Source organism: Rhipicephalus sanguineus, chromosome 6 (genome assembly GCF_013339695.2).
Source record: "Rhipicephalus sanguineus isolate Rsan-2018 chromosome 6, BIME_Rsan_1.4, whole genome shotgun sequence".
NCBI classification, from domain to species: Eukaryota; Metazoa; Arthropoda; class Arachnida; order Ixodida; family Ixodidae; genus Rhipicephalus; species Rhipicephalus sanguineus.
Window position 1 is genome coordinate 176669905 of NC_051181.1, and position 27042 is coordinate 176696946.

The 27042-nt window shown below is 46.4% G+C and overlaps 1 protein-coding gene across 1 annotated transcript; it reads right to left on the bottom strand.

Annotated features, from left to right (window-relative positions):
* Positions 1-3140: 3140 nt before the first annotated feature.
* On the bottom strand, positions 3141-22732 carry LOC119397091 (gastrula zinc finger protein XlCGF8.2DB). The gene is made up of 4 exons (XM_037664532.2): positions 22308-22732; positions 14412-14489; positions 14113-14335; positions 3141-6519 (listed from the first exon to the last, which is right to left on the bottom strand). Exons 1-4 carry the CDS (start codon positions 22422-22424, stop codon positions 5828-5830), a joined length of 1110 nt encoding a protein of 369 aa, XP_037520460.2. The 5' UTR covers positions 22425-22732; the 3' UTR covers positions 3141-5827.
* Between the last annotated feature and the right edge of the window lie 4310 nt (positions 22733-27042).

The following is a 27042-nucleotide window of genomic DNA, read 5'->3' on the forward strand; positions in this document are numbered from 1 at the left end:
GCTGAAACGTAAGTGATTTACCAAAAACGCCGAACTTCGAAAATGATTTTCTCAAAAAGGCCATTTTTAATTTTTTTTGAAATCCCTCTGATTGAAGTCAAGGACGTCGTCTACAATTCTGCAGAAAAAAACGTTGCATTATTTTGGTTGCTAACAAGTTATAAATGCGTCGAATGTGACCATGCCAGCCTAGCGGCCGCGTTGTTCGTTGTGTGCTGAAACTCGGATATAGGTTGCTAAAACTACTTGTACATGACATAATCACAAATCAGCAGCTCCACGCCAACAAATGCGCAGCCAGGTGTCATGGTTCAGTAAGCTTTGTCTTGCGATCAGCCGCTTGAGAAGCCCGCAGCAGCGGCCGCTCGATGCTGCGGGCACTCACATTACATGAGTGCCACTTCGACTGCGGATGAGCCCCGCTTGCGCGTCAAACTACGCTCAGAGGACAAACGAGAGAAGGAATGCATCACTGTGAACGTTGAAGGCCGTTAAGTGCCAACAAATGTCATAATATGAAACGAAAAACTCTGCCGGCAATTCCCACCGGTCCTTTGTTCTTTGACCGAAGAGCACTGCCGCCGCCTGCCTCACTTTCATACCCACCAAACAAGAAAAGAAGCCCTGTTCATCCCTCCCTCGAGCGCTCAAGAAGGAACCGTATGGATTCCGAAAAGTAGGGACAGATGTTCACTCAAAGTTCCAAAGATAAGAGGGCGTCGGCGGCGCTTCGAAAAGAGTGTTTTTTGTTTTCTTCGGGGCTTGCGTTTTCTACAGGCAAATGGTGTCGCCAGCGGGGTGGCCGCGCATTTTTTTTTTTTGTTAACTTTGTTGACAGCGGACGGACGAGGTGCATTGGAGCGGCGAGAAGAAAGGCGACCTCGTACGCGGCTCGTTCGTCAATTATGAGCAAGCCTTGGAGCAACTGTGTGCGTCGACAGCCATGCCGCAGTGCCGCGCGCACGCAGGGACCCCAAGCAAGCACGAATGCTATGCGAAAATCCATACGTTGCGAAGATGGGAGGAGTAAGACGACGTGGCAGAAGGAGTAAATGTTTTCAAGGACGCGTGACAAGAAAAAAGGGCTTTGGAAAGTGCGAGAGTTATATTGGGGTACCACGTTTTCTTTCTCTTTTTTTCAGACAACTCTCGCCCTCTCTCTTTTTACCACTTCTTTTTTGTATGTTGTACATCGGACGAAAGTGGTTTACAAAACAAATTCACTGATTGCCGTACGAGTCTGGTGTATAAGGTCCCTTTCAGCTGCGGCCGCTTCTACGTAGGACAAACGGGCCGATGCATTGGAACATAAGAGATCGCTAACAGGAGGCTCACCTTCTAATCTATCTTTACATTGTCGAGATTGTAAGTGCACGCCAAAATTCGATGAATGCGCAGTGTTGTACCGTCATAGAAATGAAGACACGCGCCTGATGATTGAAGCATGGCATATCGAGAGTAGTGGTAGCGCATGCGTGAGCCAACCGTCGATTAACTTGCACAAAGATGAAATCAAATGCCTTAACAGTTATCTTCCACGTAGACCGCCACGCGTGCCGGATTGATAGGTTCGCCTGTTGCATGGGCATGCGCAGATAAGTTTTCGTGCCTTCTTTCTTTTCAGCCGTTGTGAGTCTCTTCAGTTGTTAGTCGGCGTTTGTGGTGTCCCGACTTTTCTTGTGTCCGTGTTTGCACGCCCTGCCTTTTTAGAATGAATACTTACCAACTAGCTCAGCGATCTGTGTTATTCTAACAATTTATGTCACAGTGAAAGGTCAATGTGTGAGCACGTCTAAAACGTCAATATTATCAACAGCAGCGATCTACTAATCGAGAAATTATGGTAAATGTAGGAAAGGATGTGCGCCACGAGTGGGACATTTTGGAAATGATCCCGGTGACGTGAAGACTCCCGAGTACAATCAACCACTAGTAATCAAACTAGCTGCGATAAAAGAAGACCCTTCCGTGCATCACAAGACTTAATAAAATGCCGCTTGTTCGCTTCTGTTTGACTAATAGAAAAAAAAAAGAACCCCTTGGTGTTACCATGGGAAACGGTGCGAGTGGTTCAAAAGTTCTGTTTTCGCCGAGCTTCTCGTCACAGTGGTAGTTTCGGCATCGCGTACTGCTACATGCGCTTGGCTCTCCCTATTTTCGCACTGTTGATAATCCTGCTGGCCAAGCTAAGCTTCGTTACAGTGTACTATACAATTTCGGAGTGGCCCGTGTCTGCGTCTTGGCAAGGTTGATAGCCGCTGTTGCGCAAGAAACCGTAACGTCAGCGGAAAAGGCGGGCAACGTTGGGCACGGCAACTGCTACGTCAGAAGGCCCGTTCAGGCGGGCGATTTAAAGTGTGCTAATGCCGTACGGCCCACTAAGACGTTTTTCTTTCAAAATAAGCATTTCCTTGGCACGAAACAAGCACTATGAGGTTTCTGGAACACTGTTTGAACAATCAATGTGAACTTCATATTTGCCTTTAGTGTCCCTTTAACAACAAACATTTCTCCTACAGCCAGCATAGAGAATGATGTGCACCTTTTTATGCGTCATACGTCCTCAGCTTCCTCCACTGCATCCACCTCCAATTTTTACACTATGGTGACGTGTTTAGAGGGTCTCCTTTCAATTCAGGAGGTCCATGGTGCGAATCCCAGTGCCTGTGGTCGCTTACTAGTTTTTCTGATAGAGAGTTACCCCAACCTGGCACAGGTTTACAAAAAGAAGACGCACCTTTCCGCAACCCATAAGAGAGCATGGCTCAGCGGCAATGGCGAAATGGGAAACGAAGGGAAAGAAGTTAGAAAAAAGAAGAATCCACCTTGTCGAGAAAAGAGTACCCATAACACCAAGTGCTAGGCTGGGGTACCTTCTCTGCCCATAGAAACCAAGACCTCTAAGATGCTGGCCTCTCCATTCTACAGAGTTGAACGTCTACAAAACGTCCCGAATGTCCGACATACGTGCCAGCACATGACATTGGCAATTGGTATACAACACCTCTCTTGTTGCACTTTACATACTTTTTCTAGCCAAGTTATCACTTCCGTTGTTGTACATACACTCAACCATGGGGCACACACGGCCAAGTTTTCTTTTGGCGGAACATATTACATGCACATTGTATTTTCTGCCACCTTTTTAGGTGATGTGAGAGGCTATGGAAGTATGAGATGACAGCTATTTTCGTCTTCTCTGGTTCACAAGCTTTTTTTAAATTCAGTTGGTGATTTAAAATATTTGACTGCTCTCTTGCAAGTTGCGAGCAATGACGAGGACGGGAACCTGCTTGCATCAATCAAGGAACATGGCCTTCAAGACATCAAGTGACAGCATGTCTTCAATAGTGCAGACTTAAAACAGGAAAAAGCAATGCTGTTCTTAACTAGTTTTCTATGGGAAGATCTGAAATTCAAAATTGGTTGTTCAGATCTTGCTGCATACATGTAACACGCGTGGTCAGATCAAAAGATAAGGTCAAGTCTAAAAACTGCAGTTTGTTACCCGTAAGCAGTTCACATGTAAAATTCAAACGATTACCATGCTTCTTGAAGCAAGATAGAACTGTACCTTTGAAGGCGTCCAACTGCGAACAGCTGCCAAGAGCCAAACAATCGTCAGTGAAAAGGAATATTCTTTTTATGCTACCAGGTAGCTTCTCTTCAACTTTCTGGTCTAATTTAGCTAAGAAAAGGGAACTTAAAATGGGAGCAACCTTTGAACCAAAGGAAACTCCTGACTTCTGAATGAACATTTGACCGTTAAAACCGACAAATGTGTGGCAAAGGTAAAAAAAAACAAGTAATTCCAAAAACGATTTGACAGGCATCCCGCAAAAATTTCTGAAGGCAACTTCATCATTGTCTTGAGTGACAGTTTCCTTAACGTACTGCATCAACTGGTCCTGTGTCATCAGCTGGTACTTTGATCCTTTGATTATTTGCACTCTCACACAATGCATTCATGCCAACTAGCTCGGCTTTTCTTACTACTCCTGTCTCCCTTGCAAGTTGCCAAACTAAGCATCTTTCCCAACCTTAAACCAAGCTTTCACTGTCACCGCTACTCAACAAACTCTGACCTCCCTGCCACATCTCCCCTTCTTTAACCCTTTGAGACGCTTTGTACACAATTGTGTACACCACTTGTTTTTGCTAGTGGTGCCGACTAGTGGCTAAGAAAGTGCCAGATACACTGATTTTTTAATGAACCCCTTGCGAAAATAAATGTCTTTATTTAGCTTAATTTTGCAGTCTACTGTTAAACATAGTCACTTTGTTGAAGGACCTACCATGTTCAACCAGTAGTTCGAAGTGCCATTTACTGCAATTCGCGACAAAAGTAAAAATTTTTTTTTGCTCAGAATGAACATAGCCGAAAACTAATTTGCTCTGTATTTCTAGCCTGAGATTTTATTCTATTCATGCAAAAACAGAGCATGCATGACTTCAGGATAAATCGATAGTTAATAAGAATTTAATTAAGATGAAGTACTATAACACATATAAATCAACGTATTATGACATTATTTTTGTTAAAATAGCATATCGAGTGCCTTGAAATAGCGTTGTGTGAATTTCACGCCTTTACAGACAATTCATAGGTGACGTCTGACAGGGTTGAAGTGCCAGTAACCAGGCTCTCCCATTTTTATACACCACCAAAACAAGTTTACTAATTCTTACAGATGCTCACGGCGATGACATTTTGCGAGTATTACAGTGCTGCGCACCGCACAGACACACCATTAAAAAAAAACAATTCACACAGCTCTCTCCAGTGCCTGCCCAGTCCTCTTCGCTCGCAAAGTGATGTAATAGTGCCCACGGGGAGTCTTATGCAGCACCAAGTTTGTCGACTGGTTCTCTGCACTATGAAGCAGCGCCTTGGCCTTAAGGAGTTGCAGTTTTGGCTGCGCAGTACACATTTTTGTTTTGCTGTGCTGCCCTCTGCCATTTCGATTGGGGCTAGGACTACCAGGACAACTGATGCCAGAATGAAAGTCTCAGAGATCAAGAGGCGCTTCGTGATGGGTGCATGCACGGTGGCATATTGATTACCTCACCAGCACCTTGCACTCCTCGCATTGCACTTCCTGACCAAGCCATTCTGATAGAAGTGACACATAAAGGAAGCCTTGCTGGGTCATCTACTGAGCGCCTATGACGTAATTGCTGACGTCGTGTTACATTATCGAAGTTGGTGTAGTCCCGACAGTGAGCTACAACTACATCTCTTCGCTGAGAGTTGGAATGCTGAGCGAGAAACCAGAATCAGCCGAAGCGGATTGTTCTATACTATGTAACATACTGTTTACAGCACTTGCACACAAAAATCTTGTGGCAGCATGTTGACGTCATACAAGTGCTGTTATGTTTAGACTACAAATTTTGGACCTCGGGGTTGTTTAATGGCCCTTTAAGACAAGCCTGTATGCCCCTCACCTTTATGGCTTCTTGTTTCCATGATGATGGGCCATATGGTCTGTGAGGTCGTGTTTTTGTGAAAAAGATGCATTGCAGTGAACGCAGGAAAATGGTTGCTATCCTGTATGGACATGGATGTGTCTCATGAGGCTGTTTTCCAGCAGAAAGGTCCCATTGCAGTGGACACAGCAAAAGGGCTGCTCTCTTGTTGTGCACGCGGATGTGCCTCACAAGGCTGCTTTCCTGCACGAAGGATGCATTGCAGTGGACACAGTTGAAGGGGCGCTCTTTGTGTGGGTGCGCACGTGGTCAATGAGGTTGCCTTTTATCAAAAAAAAAAATGCATTGCAGTGGACACAGGAAAAGGGCCGCTCTCCTGTGTGGATACGGATGTGTCTCACGAGCTGGGTTTTCTGCCCAAAGGATGCATTGCAGTGGACACAGGAAAATGGACGCGGATGTGTCTCGTGAGGCCGTTTCTCAGCAGAAAGGATGCATTGCAGTGGACACAGGAAAAGGGCCGCTTTTCTGTGTGCACCCTGTGGATATGCCTCACGAGGCTGCTTTTCTGCAGGAAGAACGCATTGCAGTGGAGACAGGTGAAGGGGCGCTCTCCTGTGTGGATGCGCACGTGGACAATGAGGTTGTCTTTTATCGAAAAGGATGCATTGCAGTGGACACAGGAATAGGGCCGCTCTTTTTTGTGGACACTACGGATGTGTCTCACGAGGTGGTGTTTCTCCGCAAAGCATGCATTGCAGTGGGCACAGGAAAAGGGCCGCTCTCCTGTGTGTATGCGGATATGTCTCACGAGGCTGTTTTTCACCGCAAAGGACGCATTGCAGTGGACACAGCAGAAGACGCGCTCTCCTGTGTGAGTGCGCACGTGATCCACAAGCCTGTACTTGTGCGTGAATGTTGCTGGACACAAGTGGCACTGTAAGGGGGGCTCGCCCATGTGTTTCTGAAGGTGCCTGTCCATAGTCGATTTGTCCAGGGTCACATAGCTGCACTGCAGGCAGGACTGAAGTCGGCCTTGTACACATCCCAAGAAAGAAGACCGTTCCAAGGACACAAAAGAGAAGGAGCCTGCAAAGCCATCCAGAGCACACAAAGGCAAGGCAAGTTATGTGTCATACACTCAGAGTGTCAGAACGGAATGAAAACCAAAAAGGAAAAAAAAAATATATTTTTGACCAGAACGAAAACGTAACCGAAACTTTATCTATTATTTCGTTCCAGAGTGAAACCGAAATTTTTTAAATTGTTTTTCGGTTCTTGAAAAAACTTGGCAATCTGGAACAACTCAGGTCACGCAACGTGAGCAATTATGCATATCTCAGGGTACAGTATTAGCGCTTACCTTAGGCAGAAATTCCAAAGCAAAGATATGTTGAAATTGTGCGAAAAATCGAAACAGTGATAACCAGAGATATTTATATTAATGCAAGTGGACTTTTGTGCGCCTGTCACCCAGGCCAGCGTGAGAGGGCATTGTCGGCGCTGAAGTTTATTACAGCGAAAGCTGTTATGAGATCAGAACAGCCGATTTTGGTGCCATAATTGTCCGCCGAAGCCGGTGTCCGTAACCGCCATCGCGAGAAATTAGAAAAAATGATTTGAGAAACAAATTTCTAGGGTTGGATGTGATTTTAACCCGTGCTCACTGCGTGGCAGTCGAGTATTCTCCAAAGTACCACGCTGGTGCTTGTAACTCCTTTGCGAAAATGCTCTATACAGGGGACATGTCGGGCAAGGAATTGTGCAACATATGTAATATAGTGTGGCAGAAGAGTAAAACAACAACCTGGCATCACACAATGCAAATTGCGCAATGCGCCGATCGTTGAATGCTTGCAACCCGTTACAAAAGGCTGAGCCATGACTCTTCATTGTCATCAGCCAACGCACAAAGTGCACATAATGCCTTACAGATGTGTAGCAGGTAACACGATTCTCCGAAAAATGACGGAAAATGGCATAGTGGGTGCTTCACTACTGCAGAAAAATTACGATGATTTATAGCGTAGTAGGTACCTTGCATGTGTGCCTGTATTAGTTGCCCCAAGAGAGTGTACAACGGGCTCTAGAAAGGCCGCTGTTCCAGCTTACGCTGTGACTGTGCTGCATGTTCTGCGCAGGCCTGGCGATTTTTTATCAGAACAGCGGCCTCGCACATAAAAGAGTACACTTAATGACGTGCTTCCTCTGAGGTCGTGCTCACCCCCTTGACACAAAGCACTGAGCCTGCTAAAAAAATCGTAATTGACTTTTTAGCAAATAAATGCTATGACTATGAAGGGTATACTGGTTTGTGCTATTTGGTAGGCATACGTGGTACAGTTACTTCCGCTCCTCTGAAGAACGTGGGAAGAACGTGTTTTACCCCTGTCCCACTTTCTTAAGAGGAGGGCAAGTAACTATAACACAAGTCCAATGTTTTTTATGATTACCTTAATTTCTCATTTTTGCATAAAAAAACCGTTACGGAAGACTTTTTTTTTTGTTCCGGAAGAGAAACGGAACGGAACTTCTTGCAGTGGAACAAAACTAAAACGAAAAACATTTCGTTCCGACACCCTGCATACACTACATGGAACTAGACTACAGCAGCAGGCAATACACAAGGGTTTCCACATGTAAGTGAAGTGGATGATCACCATATCTGATCCCCACAATCATTTGGCATAAATGATGCAAACGTGCAAAGAAACGCACCCAGTGAATTTTATTGAGATCTACTGTTCTCGAAAAGTTGTCACAGCTGGCCTTAAAGGGGCCCTGCAACACTTTTTCAGGATGGTCAGAAAACGCTGCCCATCGGTAGTCGAGACTCCTGTTAACACGCAAGCCAAATACAGCGCAGTACGCGGCCGGGAATGTACAATAAATTCTCGAAGTCTGCTAGAAATTGTTTCTTCTCTCGACAAACGATGCTATTGACTCAAGATCACAGCGTCATTGACTCAAGTTCCATGCCATTCGCTGATTTTAGCATGGTGGGCTCGGTAGTTAATGCGGCCGCCGAGGGAGGCCGCCATGTGCCCACGTGTGCACGATTTTATTGAAAGTAAACCGCGTTTGAAGAAAAAGAAGAGACAAAGTGCTCAATGTCATGAGGTGCGCGTGACATACCTTCTTTCCCCCTGCCATCCCTCCCTGCTTAATTTCCAGTGCTTTCGTAGGTACAAGAGAAGAGAGAAACCAATAACAACGTACGAAAATCTTTGTACCTCTGATCATACTGAACAGATTTTGAAACTTTTTGTGGCGGTCGATTCATGAGGGAATAAGCCAAGGAGGTTTAAAAAAAAGCTTCTGGACTGGAGGCGGCGTGTTGCCACTGATGCTGACGACTGTAATTGCTCCATGCAGGAAACGCATGGGTGGTCGCTTGGGCCCGCGCGAAAGTTCCACAGATGGCCTATTTCTCCACTGCTCTGGTGCCAAGTGAGTGCTGTGATGTTTCATTTGTTGGACTTCAATCCACTCGACAACCACATTTACAATTTGTCGAAGAAGATTGCCAAGCTGTACATAAAAAACACCATGCCAGCGTGGAGCGTGCAGCACAGTCACAGCGAAAGCTGAAAGAGCGGCCTTTCTAGTGCCCGTTCTGAACTCTTTTGGGGAAACCAATACAAGTACACATGCAAGGTACCTACTACACCACAAATCACAATTTTTGTGAAGTAGGGAAGCATTCACTATACCATTATTCATCTTTCTGCGGATAAGCGAGATACCCGCTACACATCTGTAAGGCATTATGGGAACTTTGTTGATGCTGCCTGTGGGTGATGACGATGAAGAATTAAGGTTGAGCAATTTGCAGTGGGTGGGAAGCTTTAAACCACACACTCGTTGTGCAATTAGCATTCTGTGATGCCTGGTTGTTATTTTAGTCTTCTGACACACTATATTACACATGTTAATGCAATTTCTTCCCCGACATGACACCTGTATAGGATGTTTTTGCAAAGGAGTTCCAGTCACCAGCGTGGCTCTGTGGTAGAATACTTGACTGCCACGCAGAGGACACGGGTCTAAATTCCATCCAATCGCGGATATTTTTATTTATTTCATTTTTTCTTATTTCGCGCGATAGTGGTTATGGACACCAGTGGGAGCGGACACCTACCCCACTGCCATTGTGATAACAGCTCTCGCTGTGAAATCAGGTATCACCACATTTCAAAAGAATTCAACCGGAAAAACTCCCAGAGCGGAGTAAGAACACGGCTGACAAGGACTGTTATTTTTAAAAATTTGTAAACGAGCGTAAACAAGAGCTGGAGCAAGCTCGTCAATTAGTCTGCTTTCGTGTCTTTTCTTTTGCTGTGTTTAGTTTTTAACGGCGCGTATTTCATACGGTTAGTCTCGTGAATGTCTGCATTATGATGCATTTTGAAGATGTTGTGGGATCTGTTGCTTAATCGATTCACACACAGACCACATTGTATTTGCCTTTTTTTCATTTGAAATTGCATAAAAGCCGGGGCTGAATGAACTTTTATGTAACACTTATTGGCTCCACCATGTGCTTCATTTCAGGAATGCTGCAAGCAAATTCTATGTGTTATCAGGCACGCTTCAGCCCATGTATTATGGCATAAGAAACTGCCTTCTTCAATCTCGCAGGGCAAAAAAAATTGGGCGAAATAAGTGACACGAACTGTCCCGTTGTAATGCTGAAACGCCCCCGCGAAAGCTCTCAATTACGCTGCCCGCACTCAAGCTGCGCTCCCTCTTGCCTGGAGCAAGATGGCTGCCAACCGATTTCCCAGGCTTCACCCGCTTGCACGGACACGTATAGGAGACCTCCACTCAAGAAGTTTTTTTTGAACTCCTTAGAATCAGCTGCTTTAGTGGAGCCATTCGATGACTACTTAAAGAAGTGTTGCAGGGCCCCTTTAAAGGGGTACTGACACCTTTTTTAGAAGCCGAGTGTACTCCGCCATACAAATATCCTGTATGCAGAGACGGCTCTGAGCAAGTGTGAAGCTCGGCAAATGCTGATAAGATATTTAATTTTGATAATAAAGTCAATTTGTCCATGGCGCACCTACCGACATCGACACTAGCTTGACGTCAGGCTACAGTACTAATTCTGGTGACTTCACGCAGCAGTCTGGCTAGTTGTGATGACGTCTGGTACCAAAACTTCCAAGATGGCCGCTTGTGCATCACCAAAACATTCAAAATGGCTGCTTCTACGTCACCAACGGAGCCACGTTGCAGAGCGGCCGTGGAAACGTCACTGTATATTGCGCGAGCACGTGACGAGAAGCTCATACCGTGTTGTGACATCAGGGTACAGTAGGAACCAAAACTTGCTTTTAAAAACACACTGTAATTACTTCTTCAGGGTGCACTTGCGCTTAGCACTACCTTTTCTAGGGTCTTGAGGGCTTGGCCTTTCATTTACCGCAAACTAACGACAAGCGAAAATTTTCGTGTCAGTACCCCTTTAAACAGCTTCGGTGTAAAAACTCCTAGGTAGTGCTGGGCGGCTTGCAGCGAATCCCACAGGCATTCATAATCTGTGGAGTTCACCGCAACGTCAATGCAGGGGTCTATATGAACCCGGCACAAAGAGAAGCCTTCTGGCAGGTACGGTGACAACCTCCCAAACAATCTGGTAGAGTTCAGTCACTCTGATGGATCACTGTGATGACATGGGAGCACCTGGTGCGACACCATACACGTTTCAGCCAGTAGGCTAACAACCACCTATGCCAAGCAGGAGCACGGCGGTGACACGCGCCGCAGCTGGAATGGAGCCCGGAGGATCCGAGGACCTAATTGCAAGATCCACCCGCATTGGGACTATCACCTGATAAGGATTCCCAGGTTCTTCACAGCAAAGCTGTTTAAGTTATCCGTAAAACCATGCTCGTCAATCGAAAACTTCGCATAGCTATGATGTCACCTAGCATTGCCATGGCAACCAGGCCAACTGCGCGTCGCATGTGACCTTCGGTAAGCTCCACCAACCTCCTTGACACTGTGCAACCACCGTTCCTGCATGCCGAATCATCGTCGCTGCACTGTACGGGCAGTTGTCATCTCAGGAGCACGTGCTACGCCTTTTTTCTGCTATGGATAGACCAGAATGAACTCTGGAAGAAGAAGCCACGTATAAAGAAAGACAACGTGCAGCCAAGCTAGAATACGCTCAGAGATGTCGAGCCAAAGGGGCTGCTGCAAAGCGTCGCTGGAAAGTGGAAAAGCCAGGATATGCCACTTGGCGGAGATAATACATGCAAAATTGCTGCGAATCCCTGCACGGTCTGCGTGTGGTCAAGAACTCTTATGTTTTAACAAGACTGTTTTGTTGGCCTAGTTGGTATTTACTTAAGGACATAATTTGGCCACAAATTAGAACACACACACAAAGAGAGGAACACGATGACAGTACGAGCGGCGCTTATAGCTTCAGCTCCCTTCAGATTAAACATTCCTCTGGGTAGTACTAGAAAACCGCTCTCTTTGTCAGCTTCCAAAATGACTACATCCTTTTCTCTGCACACCGCTACTGAGGAAAATGTGTGTGAGGGACTAGGCTAAGCATAGTCCCTCACACACATTTATCCAGGCTGTCTACACCAACTAGGCAAACATACAGTCTTGTTATAACGTATTTCTAGTAAAATTGGCCTGTCTTCTTGTGTTTCTTTTCCGAGCCTGCTACCCAGTGTCGACAAGATCACCAGTTATATCATTGCAACCACTTGCAGTGCAAGATACGTCGGTTGCTGCGTGAGGAAAGGACTTACGCAACCTGAAGTGAGTTCCCTTTTTGGTTACGCTGTCCCGTCCAGGAGACATAGTGCTCGCCGAGCAAAATACTACATTCAGAATTGTGGAGACAAGTTCGCTTACTTAATGACTGGCTCCCAATTGTTCCCCTGAAGAATGATGCTGCATGCGTAGCCGAAAAGAAGCTAAAAACCTGGAGACACACCATCCATCATATGACAGAGTACTGGTGGAAGCAAATCCTAGGACAATGCTGTAAACTTCGCAGCGACAGGAAATCAACGGAACAGCCAACGAATGTTGTGGTACATATTAGGAAATGTGAGCCTACCGGAGGACATTGCATTGATGTCAATGCTCCGGTGCATGAATTAGCAGCGCTTTACAAATATGTGGTCGGGAAAGCTTCACCGGAGGATAAAGAAAGGTGTTTGTTAGATGGTGTAGACAGCCTGTAAAATTATTTATCAGGGACTAGGCTTAGCCATAAAGCTGAGGTGATGCGGAGGACAGTAGCAGTGTGCAGAGAAAAGAACGTAGTCATTTTGGAAGCTGACAAAGAGAGGTGTTTTGTAGTACTACCCAGAGGAATGTTTAATATGAAGGCAGCTAAGGCTATAAGTGCCACTCGTCCCGTCGTGTTCCTCCCTTTGTGTGTGTGTTCTAATTTGCAGCCAAATTATGTCCTTAGGTCAAGAACTCGCTGCGCAGAGACTGGCAGAGTACCGCTTCAGAGGATAACTGGTTTTTTCGAGGGTTTCTGAGCACAGAACTTGGGCACAGCTGTCGCGTCTATGCAAAACCTAGTGATGCCTATTCAACCCTATCCAAACCTTGTGATGCCCAGCCAAACCAAGTTATGCCTAGCAAAACCTAGCAAAAACATTCTGAAAACATGAGAATCAACCAGCATCGCTGTCTTTAAGGTTTGCTCGACTCAGCGCAAGGTTTGTTGTTTTTTTCGGACGCTGAACCCTGCTATATAGCGATTATATAGTATTCTGGTCTAAATGCAATTACCAAAGGGCCCTAAAAGCACATCTCCCATGGAAATGATTGTCATTGCAATATAATTTAATTAAGGTTACATATTAGGTCCAAAGTTACGTTGCAATATCAACGCAACGAACACTGTCCTTCTGTCAATATTGTGACAGCAATTGTGTGGACACTTGAAGTGAAGTTTAACCACGATATGATTATGAGAGACGCCGTAGTGGAGAGCTCCGGAAATTTTTACTACCTGGGGTTCTTTAACGTGCACCTAAATCTAAGTACACGGGCCTCAAATATTTTTGCCTCCATCGAAAATGCAGTTGCCGGAGCCGGGATTCGATCCCGTGACCTTCGGGTCAGCAGTTGAGCGCCATGACCACTAGACTACCGTGGCGGGGCCACGGTGGCCTAGTTTCGCCGTCGCTGTCAGGTTCCCTGAAAAGTCTGAATCAATAACATCGTCCCGTGCATTGCATATTCTATGTCCAAGTGAAAGCATGCAAGGGTTGTCGACGATCACCGCTGAAGCAGAGATTAAGTGCACCAGCCATATCCATCACGCAAAAGCACATGGGGAGGGGGGGGGGGGTCACGGGAAGGAGTTGCTCGGAAAGCAACCGGAAACTTTGGTCAAATGGGCACGGTTGCTTGCTATCTCGAAAGAGACCAGCAGACGGCTCGTACCTTTGTACTTGCTGCGCTCTCACTACTTACTTTGCATTGAAGCAAAAGACAGCACGAAAGTTGGTTCGCTCGCTGGAGCTGTGGTACTCCTTACGTCAGCTTTCACTAGAGGGACGCCAGATCGGATCCCAAACAAATGAGCTGCTAGCCTTACTTCGGGGAATATTCCGATTTGTTGCTACGGTGCCTTTGCAGCGAACCTGACTTTTTTTTATCTTACAGCAAATGCTGGAAACATACCTGAAGCAACAATATTTGGTTCTGTTTGTGTAGCAATTGATGACAGAATTTTCATTCCATTTGCTTGTGATGCTTTCTGGCTGGTTGGTATTCGCACTTGAAAAGATTTATCTGCAACATGGTTCAATTCACATGCTGCCTCTGGTGATGTTTCTACAGCCTGTCCCAACTCACAAGCCAGACCCACTGCTGCCTGATGTACTGGCTCTACTGCAATGTCATCCTGAAATAAAACGGTTTGAGTCGTGAGTGATGACGCTAACAATTATTGCCGAGCAAAGAAATGAAAGCCCTCTTACTTGATCTCTTTTGCTACACTGACTTGGTCCTGGCGTGCGGCCGGTGGTAATGTCTCCGGAGAGCAACTGTCTAACAATCTGAAATAGTGTATGAATAGATGAGTCACTGATGTATACACAACAAAACAGGAACTTATGGCAATTATTAAAACAAATACTTTACAGACATCTTTCAAAAATTCTAGTGAAACCACTTATACTTTTGTACATTCGCCTCATATTGTGCTTTTCGGACGCTCTACCCAGCTTTGCCTTTAGCAATTGCCAAACGTTGCTGAAAAACTTAAACCTATTATATACTTATTCATGCAGTTTTGTTTAGGAAGCCTATTATAATATCGGATACTGGAAGTTGCTTATTTGAATGTACTTGATTGAAGATGACAATAAACTTGAATACTGCTAATCAACCTCTGCAGTTCTGGAAATAATTGTTCTGGAATAAGCAGTTCTACGCCGACTCAACCAGAACACTGCCTGTCTCTTGTCACGTAAGATGATCACCACAATAACGAAATATGAATGAAAGGAAATAATTTTTCTCTGTGATAGCACAGCTTGTCGTGCCACCTGTATATATGGATGACGATCTGCGTGGGAGTCGTGACGTCACATATCGGTATTGTGATGAATGAGATACAAACAGCACCCATTTCTGGGCCAGCTTTTCTATTATCTGCTTCTTCTTTTTCCTCTACTTCGCACTAGCTGCCCGTGTGCCTGAACCCCTGTGTTGCTCTTTGTCATCACACTCAATTCTCGTTATGTGGACGATGACTTGATTTTTTGTATTGGTGAGCACTTTGAATCTTTGGTTACTTCAGTGAGCGAAAAATCTGAATTAAATGGAGGAGAGCTGAACTTTACAAATGAATTGCCTCAGAATAATGGAATACAATTTCTAGACATTTCCTAAACGTTTCAGAAGAACCATGTATGCTAGCAGTATTCTCCTAGATTTTCAGAAGTGCTGTTAAACTTCCCGTCGAAGCATTCTAAGGTGGTAAAAACTGGTATAGCCATGTCATGCCTTAAGTCTTCCCCACGGAGTAAGATAAGAGAGGAGCGCCGACTCTGCCGCCGCTCCACGCATTCACTCCGGGACTCCGGGACAAACCGTGCAACGCGGTCGCGGCGGTCTAACTCATTCCCTTGCTCTCCCCCTGCGCTCCTCTTCACGCTTTCGCACATGCTTTCTCCTCTCCCGGCGCTGTTCGCAATGCGTAGCGCCATCTGTCGAGGCGCATAGAAATAATTCAACACCTGCACTCATGAGCGCATGCGCCAGTTGGAGGAGGACGGCGGTGGCGGTGGCAGGGAACGGCGTGCACGGAGCGTGTCGTCTGCTAGAAAGTCGTTTGCTCAGCATTCTCAATATGACAAAAAAAAAAAACGCGTATATATGCGTACTGATACTAAAATATGAAATAAAAACATCGTACCGCTTTTTATACACATATGCGAAACATTGTAACATATCTTCAGTGAAAGCAGACGAAAAATTATGCTGAACAAAGACGGCAGAGCAGAAGTACACTTGTTTTCCACATCTGGAAGTCTGCGCGGTAGTGTTGGGCGACATTTTCGTGTTATACCCTTTGTTTAGCATGTCTGCAGTGTGCTTCTTCATACTCGAAGGGACAAGGTGTCTTGGTACTTGTGTGTGAAGACATGGATTAACTGGACAGCTGGCAATGAAGTGTTTTGTTCCTGGCTGTAAATCTGGTTACGGCAAAGGGCGAGAGAAGATTCCGCTCTTCGCGGCCCCATCTGACCCGCAGCTACTGGATCAGTGGCGTCAAAAAGTTCCTGTAAGTAAGCGACCCCTTAAATCCAAGCACAAAATATGTGCTCGACACTTCGAGAAGCACCTCACTTACGACAGGTACTTGAACGAACACAAAGGAAATGTCCTACTAGACGTAAAGAAAGTGCCTCGACTTCGAAAGGGAGCTATTCCTTCAATTTTTGAGGAAGCATGGCTAACTCAATGATGCTGACTATCAAGAGGAACCAACCGACACCGGTGCCGAAGGGCAACACTTTGCCTACAACCGCATACAGTGCGGGCGCCTTTCTTTGTCCAGATAATGAAAATTCTCGGCGTTACCTTCAAGATGACTCCATCAGTTGGTCGCCTGGCAGGGATCTGCCTCAGCAAAGGGAACAGTTTGAGTGCGCCTTCCAAGGAAGAATGTGCCGCAGAAAGCGGCGCTAGCAGCTCCACTGCTATAAGCGACAACAGGGACTCTCTGTGCCCAGATCGACGCTCACTTCTCATAATGTCAATCCGCAAACTGCAAAAGCTATGTGTTCTACAGAAAAGAATTGGTAGCAGGCGTGCAGCTTGCGCGGAGCCGACGACAACACGGATAGGCATGCAGACCCGCGAACGCGGTCAAGCACGAGTCCCCGCCCGTGGCTCTGCTGGAGGACGGCGTCTCTCCTACGCCGCTTTTCTTAGCTTTTCTCTATTTGTAGCGCCATTTTGCAAACACGCCGCGAAGCATGAAGCGGCGTTGCAAAATGTGTCCCTTCCAGATGAGCGGAGTTGACGCTCCTGTCTATCTTACTCCGTGGTCTTCCCTCACCAAGTCGTTTGAGCACTAATTAAGGCATGAGATTAAAAAGCCACCTAAACATCACCCAATGTTAGCGGTGTAAGCATATTTTACGTTGGCTACCTTGTGCTGCCAGGCAATACTAGCGCCGTGGTGTACCCAAAAATTCCCTAGTCAAGATTACGAGAGCAACGAGAAGCCGAGTTGAAACAGTTGAAACTTGAAGTTGGAGGCACTTGACAGCGTGTCTTTTTTAAAGATTTTGTGTGCCTGAGTCACGCAAAATGAGGGATTTGCTTTGTTAAGCTTCAACGCTACACAGTGGCATTATGCGAAGAAAACTAAACGTCATGCTGTGAAGCTGTAGAATTTCATTGCCGGGAAGGGTCCGCTGCCACAAAGGGGTTAATAAAACTTACAGCTTCGATGGGACAGAAGGAATCAGCCATCTCATGGGACTGTCCAAGACGTGTGATCATTAAAGCTTACAGGCGTATTTTTCATTTGTAATAATGGATATATTGAAATATTTCGCGATCTCTTTCGAATCCAATGTACCCAACGGTGTGCGAAACTTCACCTGGTGAAGTGCATAGATTTTCTTGGTGTAAGCAAGCACTTGTCTTCGTATACCACCGAAAAAGCTGTTCGTAATAGTGTTCGATATCTCCTTGATACTGTACGCATGTGTTATGAGAGCCACGCATGCATACGTGACACTGGTTGAGGGCGCGCTAGATCTCTTATGGTACGCACGGTCACCGCAGAAGAAGGCCGTTGGCCGAAACGGTTGCTTGTACTAATCTTTCTCTGTGCTGACTATACATCACCCAGAAGTGCTTTGCAGCGACCATGTGCTCCACTTAGACTGCTCTGATGAGGAAATGAGCAATCTGCTTTGCATCGCCGTGACTTTTAGTACACGTTTACTGTGTTCCACTCAGGTCATCAGAGGCCGACTTCGTCGCGATGCTCAACCACAATTTGGCAAATTCGCTCCTCTCTTACCAAACTGCATGTACACTGCACAAAAGGAAGTGGCCCCCCTTTCTTCTCAAAGACAGCGGCAAATGTGCACCTTTAATATGTGCGCCTATGAACTCAAGCCGCCAACATTTTCGTGAGTCTCGCACACGCGTAGAGCCAGAGAACATATGGTAGAGCCACGTGACTCAGCTAGATACATATCGTTCAGAATTTTCTCGGGAGAGCACCAAAAAGTGGTCGGGCAACATTGGCATGTTTTGGTGGATTTTTAGTCGCTTCGCAAACCGAGTGCCAGTTTAAGCGCACACGTTACGCGTCCTTAAGAAGTAGGTTATCCTCGCGCTGCAGTGGCCACTGTCAATGGACCGTTTAAAGAAGTCCTTTTTTTAACTCCGAGCATGGATGCGAAAAGCAGTAAGAAATACATGCCGTAGGTATTCATTAATTCATTGCATATCTCACAGGCTAAAGAAAGCGGGAAATAGATATGGCATTTAAGGCACTCTAAAGGCAAATACTAAATCAACGTTGACTGTTGAAACAGCATTCCAGAAATCTAGTAGTGCTTGTTTTGGGCCAGGGAAATAATTATTTTGAAAGAAAATCGCATTTTAGCGGTGTGCACAGCATCAGCACACTTCAACTCGCCCGCCCAAGAGTCCTTCTGATGTAACAGATACCTTGGCCAGCAGCAGCAGAGCAGCAGCTGTGTGAAGGTAGCCAGAGTCACAGCAGCAACAGCGACCATCGAAGCTTGTCACAATGGACCTCAAGGCACGGCAGTCAGCCACTTTAAGCACAGGAATTCATTCTGTGGCACCCAGTGGAAAGTCAAGTCGGTTCCTTTGTTCTAGCTCCAATGTCAGACACCATTCGGGCATCCACAACGACACACGGACGCAGAATTTTGTCGAAATTTCTGTTCAAGCGAATTTCATGAGCGCACAAAGCACATGCAGCAGTATACGATTATGAAACTACCACTGAGACACGACCGCGTCAGCGGAGTGAAAACCAGCGAAAACGGAAATTTTGGACCACCCGAGCCGTTCTCCATGGTAACACCAATAACTTCCTTTAACCGTGAATCAAACAGAAACGCACAAGCGGCATTTTATTCCATCTTGTAATGAATGGAATGTTCTTTGTGTCATAAGTAGCTTGAATACTAGTGATTAGTTCTACTCGGGACTCCTGTTGACATCAGGCTCATTCCAAAATGTCCCAGTTGTGGCACATATTGTGTCCTACATGTACCTTAATTTCTCGATTAGCAGAGCACTGCTGTTGATTATATTGACGGCTTAAACATTCTCAGACACTGACTTTTCACTCTGACATAAATTGTCAGTGTTCAGTGTCCCTTTACTGTAGTCTCTATGGCTGCCAACAAGCTAGGCAAGATTTCTGCTGCTGTGCAGAGAAAGAATGAGCGAGTTATAGACAGGAAGAGGACTGACATGTGTTTTGTAAACCACACCAACAAATTCAATGATTGCCGTACAGGTGTGGTGTATAAGGTTCCCTTTAGCTGCAGCCGCTTCTACGTAGGAGACTTGGGTCGCTGTGTTTTAACCAGAGATTGTTAGAACATAAGAGATAGCTAACCGGGAGCTCACCTTCTAATCTATCTTTACATTATCGAGAGTGCCTGTGCATGCCAAAATTCGATGAATGCACAGTTTTGTAGAGGCACAGGAATGAAGAAACACGTCTGATGATTGAGGAATGACCTATCAATAATAGTGGTGGCGCATGCATGAGCCACCTGTTAAGGTGTTTATTGGACAGCACTTAGCGACAATGCGCAATGGCGACAGTGAAGGCAAAAGCACGGGCACTTAGCGCGAGTGGCGTCCTTTCAGGAGAAGCCAAAGAGGACGACCCGCTAGAAGGCATTGAGAGCACAACCCATTAATCAGTTCCAAGGCTTCACTACAATTACCCCGGGTACGAAAAGGGAGCCGCCCGGCGACCTAGCAGCTTGTCACTATGAGCGGGTCATAGTAGGCCTTTGAGGCACTCCACGCTGGCAATGTCGCGAATTCGACGGCGCATGTCCGAAGATAGTTCAATGGGTTCGATCAGGTAGTTGACCGGGGATGTGCGCTCGACGACGCGGTAGGGGCCTTCGTATTTCAGCAGCAGTTTTGAAGAGAGGCCAGTTGCAGTGGTAGGAACCGAGAGCCATACGAGTGCTCCAGGAAGGAAGGTGGACTCAGAAGTGGTGGTGCCACCACGAATGCTCTTCTGCCACTCTTGTTCGTACACTGTAAACGTCTTGACAAGCTCGGGACACTCTTCAGCAAGCCTGGCTGTGTCAAAAATAGGAGCACACTCAGATGGATCCGGCTTGTATGGAAGTATCGTGTCAATGGTGTGCGACGGGTGCCTTCCATACAATAGAAAGAAGGGTGAAAAACCAGTAGTGCTCTGAGGGGCGGTATTATAGGCGTAGGTGACGAAGGGCAGAATGGCATCCCAATTTGTGTGATCGGTGGCGACGTACATTGAGAGCATGTCACCGAGCATGTCATTCGGCCATTCGTCTGCGGATGGTAAGCAGCAGTTTTGCGGTAAACAGCATGCCATTCTTTGAGAATGGCTTCGACGACTTCTGAGACGAAGACACGGCCTCGATCGCTGAGGAGCTCATGGGGTGGACCGTGATGCAGCATGAATAGGTGTAGCAGGAAAGAGGCAACATCGCTCACTCTAGCCGCCGGGAGGGCAGCACTTTCGGTGTATCGCGTTACATGGTCAACAGCTACGATGACCCAGCGGTTACCAGCCGACGTCAGAGGAAGGGGTCCATACAAATCGATGCCCATGCGCCCAAACGGACGGTTAGGGCAAGGTAATGGTTGTAGACCGGCTGGTGACGGGCGACGCAACTTGAGGCAGCTGCAAGTGATGGCAGTAACATGCCACATGACCGGCATAACCGTATGCAAAGCAGATGGGCCGGTTGTTGGGTGTGTGCTATCGGTTCGCCGGGCTAGGTGCTCAACTTGCCTGCTTCGTCTCATTTGTTGGGTATGCTCATGCGCTCGTAAATTGCGAGCCAGTCCTCCATGTCGGTGCCATCGGCGCCAGTGAAGATAGGTGGATCGTGGCTGCGTGGGACACCGGGATACGTCGGTGTGGGAGGAGGCGTTTGCTGAGCGGAGTCTTGAGGCATGGTAGATAGCAGGGTACGGGAACGAAGCTCCAGGGGCATCGAATAAGAGCACAGCACTCTCCACCAATTTGTTAAGGTGTTTATTGGACGGCACTTAGCGACAATGCACAATGGCGAGAGTGAAGGCAAAAGCACTGGCTCTTAGCAAGAGGGGTGTCCCCTCAGCAGAAGCCAAAGACGACGAACCACTAGAAGGCATTGAGAGCGCAACCCATTAACCAGTTCCAAGGCTTAACTATACACCCATCGATTAACTTGCATAAAGAGCAAATCAAAGGCCTTAACAGTTATGTTTCATGTAGACTCCCAAGTGTGCCGGATTGATAGGTTCGCCTATTGTCTGGACATGCGCAGGTAATTTTCCTTCCTTCTCTCTTTTCCTGACATTGTGTACCTTTGCACTTGTTAGTCGGTGTTTGTGGTGTCTGACTACTTTCTTGTGTCCACGCTTGCACGCCCTGTCTTTCAGGCGACGATGGATGAGGTGCTTCACTGCATTCGAAACGTAGGATGCTACATAGACAATGTGATCATGACATGGTCCGACATCGGTGATGCCAGCAAACACATGAACGGGAATCTTTATTTAGAGTTTCTGAAGAAAGCCTCAACAGTAGCAGAGCCGCTCTATCGACTGCCGAGAGAAGATAAAAAATGGTCTAGGGGAAAGAGAATGCAGCGACACGTTTAAAGCAAAGAAACACTTGCCGATAATCAGCAAGGTGCTGACATCTTATGACGTCAAGAAACCGCGCACAATACTTCCTGATGCGTCGTCCTATGGCGTAAGTGCCGGGATTTTTCAGACTAATCATGTCATGACCTGTGAACCGTGTTCGTTATACACTCATGCCCTCCAATGCCAATTTTGGTTCATATCACGGCAGGGTTCTGTTTGGTGTCGCAGAAGTCTGTTGCCAGACTGAGAAGCGCGAAGCGGCTCGTGGGTTACGTGCTCCCCAGCAACACGGGCACACCACGGACGCTGGCAAAATACCGAGAAGGGCGAAACGGCTCGTGGGTTACGTGCACCCGTGACACGGGCATACCACGGACTTCTGCGACATCAAACAGAACCCTGCCCATACCACTTTTAAGAGTCGATCACCAAAGCGCCCAGACGTATAATACATGCGGTGTAATAAGCTCCAACAGTCGACATCTTACATCATGTTCTGGCCTCTTCGAGAATGCTGCTTTCGGTTCCTGCGATTCGTTCCGTTCATAAACGATCGACGGCACCACGCCAGGCCTTGGTCGAGCAGGTTTCGCCGGTGTTCCCATTACGCTTCAGCGATAAACTCTGATGGTAGTCACTGTCACGAAAATGTTTTGAGTAAAGAGCAGTGCTAATCGAAGGCTTGACGTTACTTCATTTCACAGCAGCGGTCCACTGTGGACATTGTTTTTTTCTCATATGGGAAGTCGTGAAAGAGCACATCGTGAAAGAGGACGTCGTGAAAGAGTACATCACCGCCGATGCTCGTTTAGCCGCGAGCAGCGCAAACAGCTAGCATGGTGATAGACGAGGTTCTCCGTCCAGTAGTATTCTTCGAAACGTAAACCACACACGCAGGGTTAGTACGTTGAAAATTCAGAATAATAAGGATGACTGACGCGGAAAACCTGCACACGGTGACAGTGCGAGCGTCCGGGATGAGTCTCCTCTACTATGGCCACGGTGTAAGATATATACACTTTAGGTGAGGACACTCGCCAGACGCCATCGACCAGATAAAGTAACAACGCTGAGCCAGAAGTTATATATAGGAGGCTATGGCTGAGCGGCTGAGCACCCGTCGGTCCGCTGACGGCAGCGGATACCTATCGGCGGGTTGACGCAACTTTAACGCAAACACGCGTTCCCGTAGCAACTGGCGCTTCGCGGGAAATATGAATTTCCTAGTCAGCGAACGCGGCTACGGCACGCCAGCTACTCAAGTTAGAAACGCATACCGCGTTTTTCACGAGCGAAAAACAAGACACGCAGCGGACGCCGGCGTTGCCGCCGACTGCGTCGGTTGCTATAGCAACGGTGCAGAAAGCATTTTCTCTCTTTAGGTTGCGTCTTCCCGCCGCTAGATACCCGCTGCGTGCCCGCTGCGGTCACCGGACCAACAGACACGCGCCGTTGTTACTTTATCTGGTCGATCGCGCTCTGCATGCAAGCCGAGAAGTGTCCACACCTAAACAGTATATATCTTACACCGTGACTATGGCTCAACCCAAAACGTTGGGCTCAACTATAGGAGGCTACCGCCATTCGCGTTTCGTGGGCGCTGCCATCTTTACTTCAAAAAACAGATTACCAAAATTGCATAGTAGTGACGCGTCCGGCAAGAAACGCGCGTGCCGGTTTTTGTTGACGCCACCAGGTGCCGCAACTGCACCTTCTTCTAACAGACTGGTTGCTGTCTCCACCGCTGCGTTCGAGATTTCCCGTGTTTCTAGGCGCTTAGGCACAAAATAGTTAGATTACAGGAGATAAAGATATTGCATTTAGTATGGTATAGTGTAAAGGAAGTTAGTGAAAACCATATCAACGCACTGTTATCGGGAACGTCGTCTGCTACCGCAAAGGGGCGGATTCACTGAGCTTGCAGTTCGTGACATCGCCTGCAGCAGTATCTATTCGCAGATTTTTTTTCGTCCATTACCTAGCATATCTGTACCCTTTTTGCCTCTATGGCGCAATATCACAAAAGTGCGCACGCACAAAAGTGTGCAACGTCTGCGCTGCATTGTAAGGCGTAATATTAACGGCCTCGGCAGACGCATATTGATGGGGCTAAGATTTCCGTGCATTATTGTTGTTTACAGAACCGCAGCTATCCAAATTATTCCGGCGCTCCCTTACCCCATTTCACGGCGTGCAACGAAACTGTTTTTCTTTTTGGCATACTACACGGAAATGTCCGAGAAAAAAAAATGTCCTCCATGAAATGTCCTCCATGAAGTAGCGTCACACGGGAGACGCAAGAGGGAAGCAGCCGCAAAGCGCGCTTCAACTCTAGCCACTGTACTTCAACGGAGACTATTCGCACTGGATGGATGGATGGATGCTATGAGCGTCGCCTTTAAAACGGGGCGGTGACATGTCTGCCACCAGGCTCGAAGAAAAAAAAAAAAAAAAAAAACTTCCTTGTTTCATGTTGGCCTAATACCTTATCTACATTGATTAAATCTATGTTATTATACCAAAACAATATAAATTCACGGTCCATCTCTCTGCCTCTTAAGGCAGAATGACCTTATTTTTTCCCCATTATTTATTTTTGTTCTTTATCTCTACTTTTCTGCCACCAATACTCTAACCGTCTCTTACTTATTTCTATCGCGGACGTGTGCAGCTTTCCATTGTTGTCCCTAAAACCCAAGGCTTCATGTAGACTCGTGCCCACACGTATACCTGGGTGAATATCGCCACATTCAATCAGTACGTGTTCCGTCGTTTCCTTAGTTCCCCCGCAGCATGTACATTGTTCTTCTTCGTTACTGAATCTCGCTTTATAACTACGCGTTCTAAGGCAGCCCGACCTTGCTTCAAACAGTAAAGCGCTTCCCCTTGAATTATCATAAAACCTTTCCCTCCTTAATTCGTTTTTTCCCTTTCGGTAGTTACTCAGAGCCGGCTTCTTTTCCATCGCTGCATCCAATAAGTCCTCTCCGCCTCTCTGACCTTCCGCTTAATGCTCCTTGTTGCCATATCGGCCGCACTGCTAGCCGTATATTTACTGGTGAGCCTCCTAGTTCTTTTTCTCCACTGCGTGTCAACGCTTTTTCTATACAAATACCTGAAAACCTTCTCTGCCCATCTACTGTTCTTCATTTTCCTCAGCCTCTCTTCGAATCTTATTTTGCTCTGAGCTTCCCTCACTTCAAAGCCTGTCCATCCCATATCACCCTTTACTGCCTCATTTGTCGTCTTCCCGTGAGCGCCCAACGCGAGGCGGCCCACCGTCCTTTGATTTACATCCATTCCTGATTGTACCTCTGACTTCATGCAGACTACTGAGTTCCCAAATGTAAGCCCCGGGACCATCACACCCTTCCACAGCCCTCGAAGCACCTCGTACCTATTGTATCCCCATAAAGCTCTGTGCTTCATAATTGCAGCATTCCTCTTTCCCTTTGCTACCGATGCTTTCTCTTGTACCTCCATATATCTATCCCCCTCATTTACCCATACTCCGAGGTACTTGTACTCGCTTACCCTCGGTATTTTTTGGCCCTGTATAAAGACCACATGGTCTTCGTGATCATTGAATAAGATCAATCCACATTTTATTGCACTAAATCCTAGTCCTAGAGCCTCACATTCCCTTCCGCATATATCTGCCAGTCGCTGTATATCATCTTGACTGTCCGCAAATAAGACAATATCATCAGCATAAAATAGACCTGGAAGCTTCTGCTCAACCATCGTGCCGACCTGCTCGTGTGACAAATTAAATCCAATGTCGCTACCTTCTAGCGCTTTTTCCATCCTCACCATGTACAGCATGAATAATAGCGGGGACAAAGGACATCCCTGTCTCAGCCCCTTGCTGATTTCAACGCTGTCCTTGCTACTTATTCCTTCCCATTCTATACAAACTGTATTTTCTCGGTATATTTCCCTCAAAAGCTGTATACAGTCGTCACCTATGCCCACTTCTTTCAGTATATCCCACAAAATTTCCTGATTAACGTTGTCATACGCCCCGGTAATAATACGCTACGTATAAGGGCCTGCTTTCTATTTTCGATATTTCTATACACTGGGTAAGAACAAACAGATTATCGTCTAACCGCCTGTCAATTCGAAATCCATTCTGAAGTTCTCCCAAAATGTCATTTTGCTCTACTCACGCTTCTATTTTTAATTTTACTGCCTGCATCGCCAACTTGTATAGCACCGATGTAATGGTTAGCGGTCTATACGAGCGAATGTTATCCTTTTCTCCCTTGCCTTTATAGATTAACTTCATTCTACTTTTTCGCCAACTGTTTGGTATTTCCCTCTCCTGTAAGCACTTTTCTACGGCTTTCAGCAGTGCTTCTTTAGTGTTATGTCCGAGTTCGTTAATGAGGCTGACGGGAACCCCATCTAAGCCCGGAGTAGTGCGCTTAGGAATTTTTCCTTCGGCCTTCTTCCAATTGAAATTCTCTAGTACTACATCTTCGTCGGTTGCACTCCTTTGCGTACTTTTACTCACTGGGGGAATCCCCGGGGCGACCTTTTTAAACGAATCAGCTGTTATCTTTCGGATGTAACCTAGCGCTTCATACCCTTCCAATTGATTTCCTCCTTCATCTACCATATGTTGTTGCATTGTGACAGACTTCCTACCCAGCGCTTTTAGGTGGCTCCAAAATATCCTAGGCGCGGCCTTCTTCTTTTCGCGAATCTCTGTCATCCAGCGTTCACTTTCACCTTTAATTTTTGCCTCGACTAATTTCTGCACAATGGATTTTTGCTCTAAATATATTTCCCATATTTGGTTGACTTCGTCCTGTGGCCGCTTCTCCTTTTTTGCTTGTCTGTGCTCCCGTGATGCCTCACGTCGCTTCTCGATCGCCTCCCAGATTTCTTTGTTCCACCAACTTTTTGGCTTTCTCTTTCCTTTCCAACAATTAGTTTTCTTCTCTTTTTCCATTTCTTTCGTGATTACATGTAGCAGCTCACTATACTTCCAGTCTTTGCCTGGTAGTTCGTCTACTTTTTCCTCGACTCTTGCGGCTATATTTGTTATTTGTTTGTCATTTAGATACAAGCTGCCAAACTTTGATTCTATGTTCTTATTTTCAGTTTTATATCCCATTTGTAATATTATGCGTTTATGATCACTACCCAAGCTGTTAATGCCTTCCTCGTCTATTCTCATCTCTCTAAGTTTGTCATATATTCCTTCTGTCATGA

What these genes read in the sequence shown, in the direction of transcription:
- LOC119397091 (XM_037664532.2), bottom strand. Translation starts at nt 22,424, where the DNA reads ATGGGAACACCGGCGAAACCTGCTCGACCAAGGCCTGGCGTGGTGCCG. An exon ending in CGAAGAGGCCAGAACATGAT is followed by an intron (nt 14,490 to 22,307) that starts GTAAGATGTCGA and finishes ACACTATTTCAG; the next exon opens with ATTGTTAGACAGTTGCTCTC. An exon ending in AGTGTAGCAAAAGAGATCAA is followed by an intron (nt 14,336 to 14,411) that starts GTAAGAGGGCTT and finishes GTTTTATTTCAG; the next exon opens with GATGACATTGCAGTAGAGCC.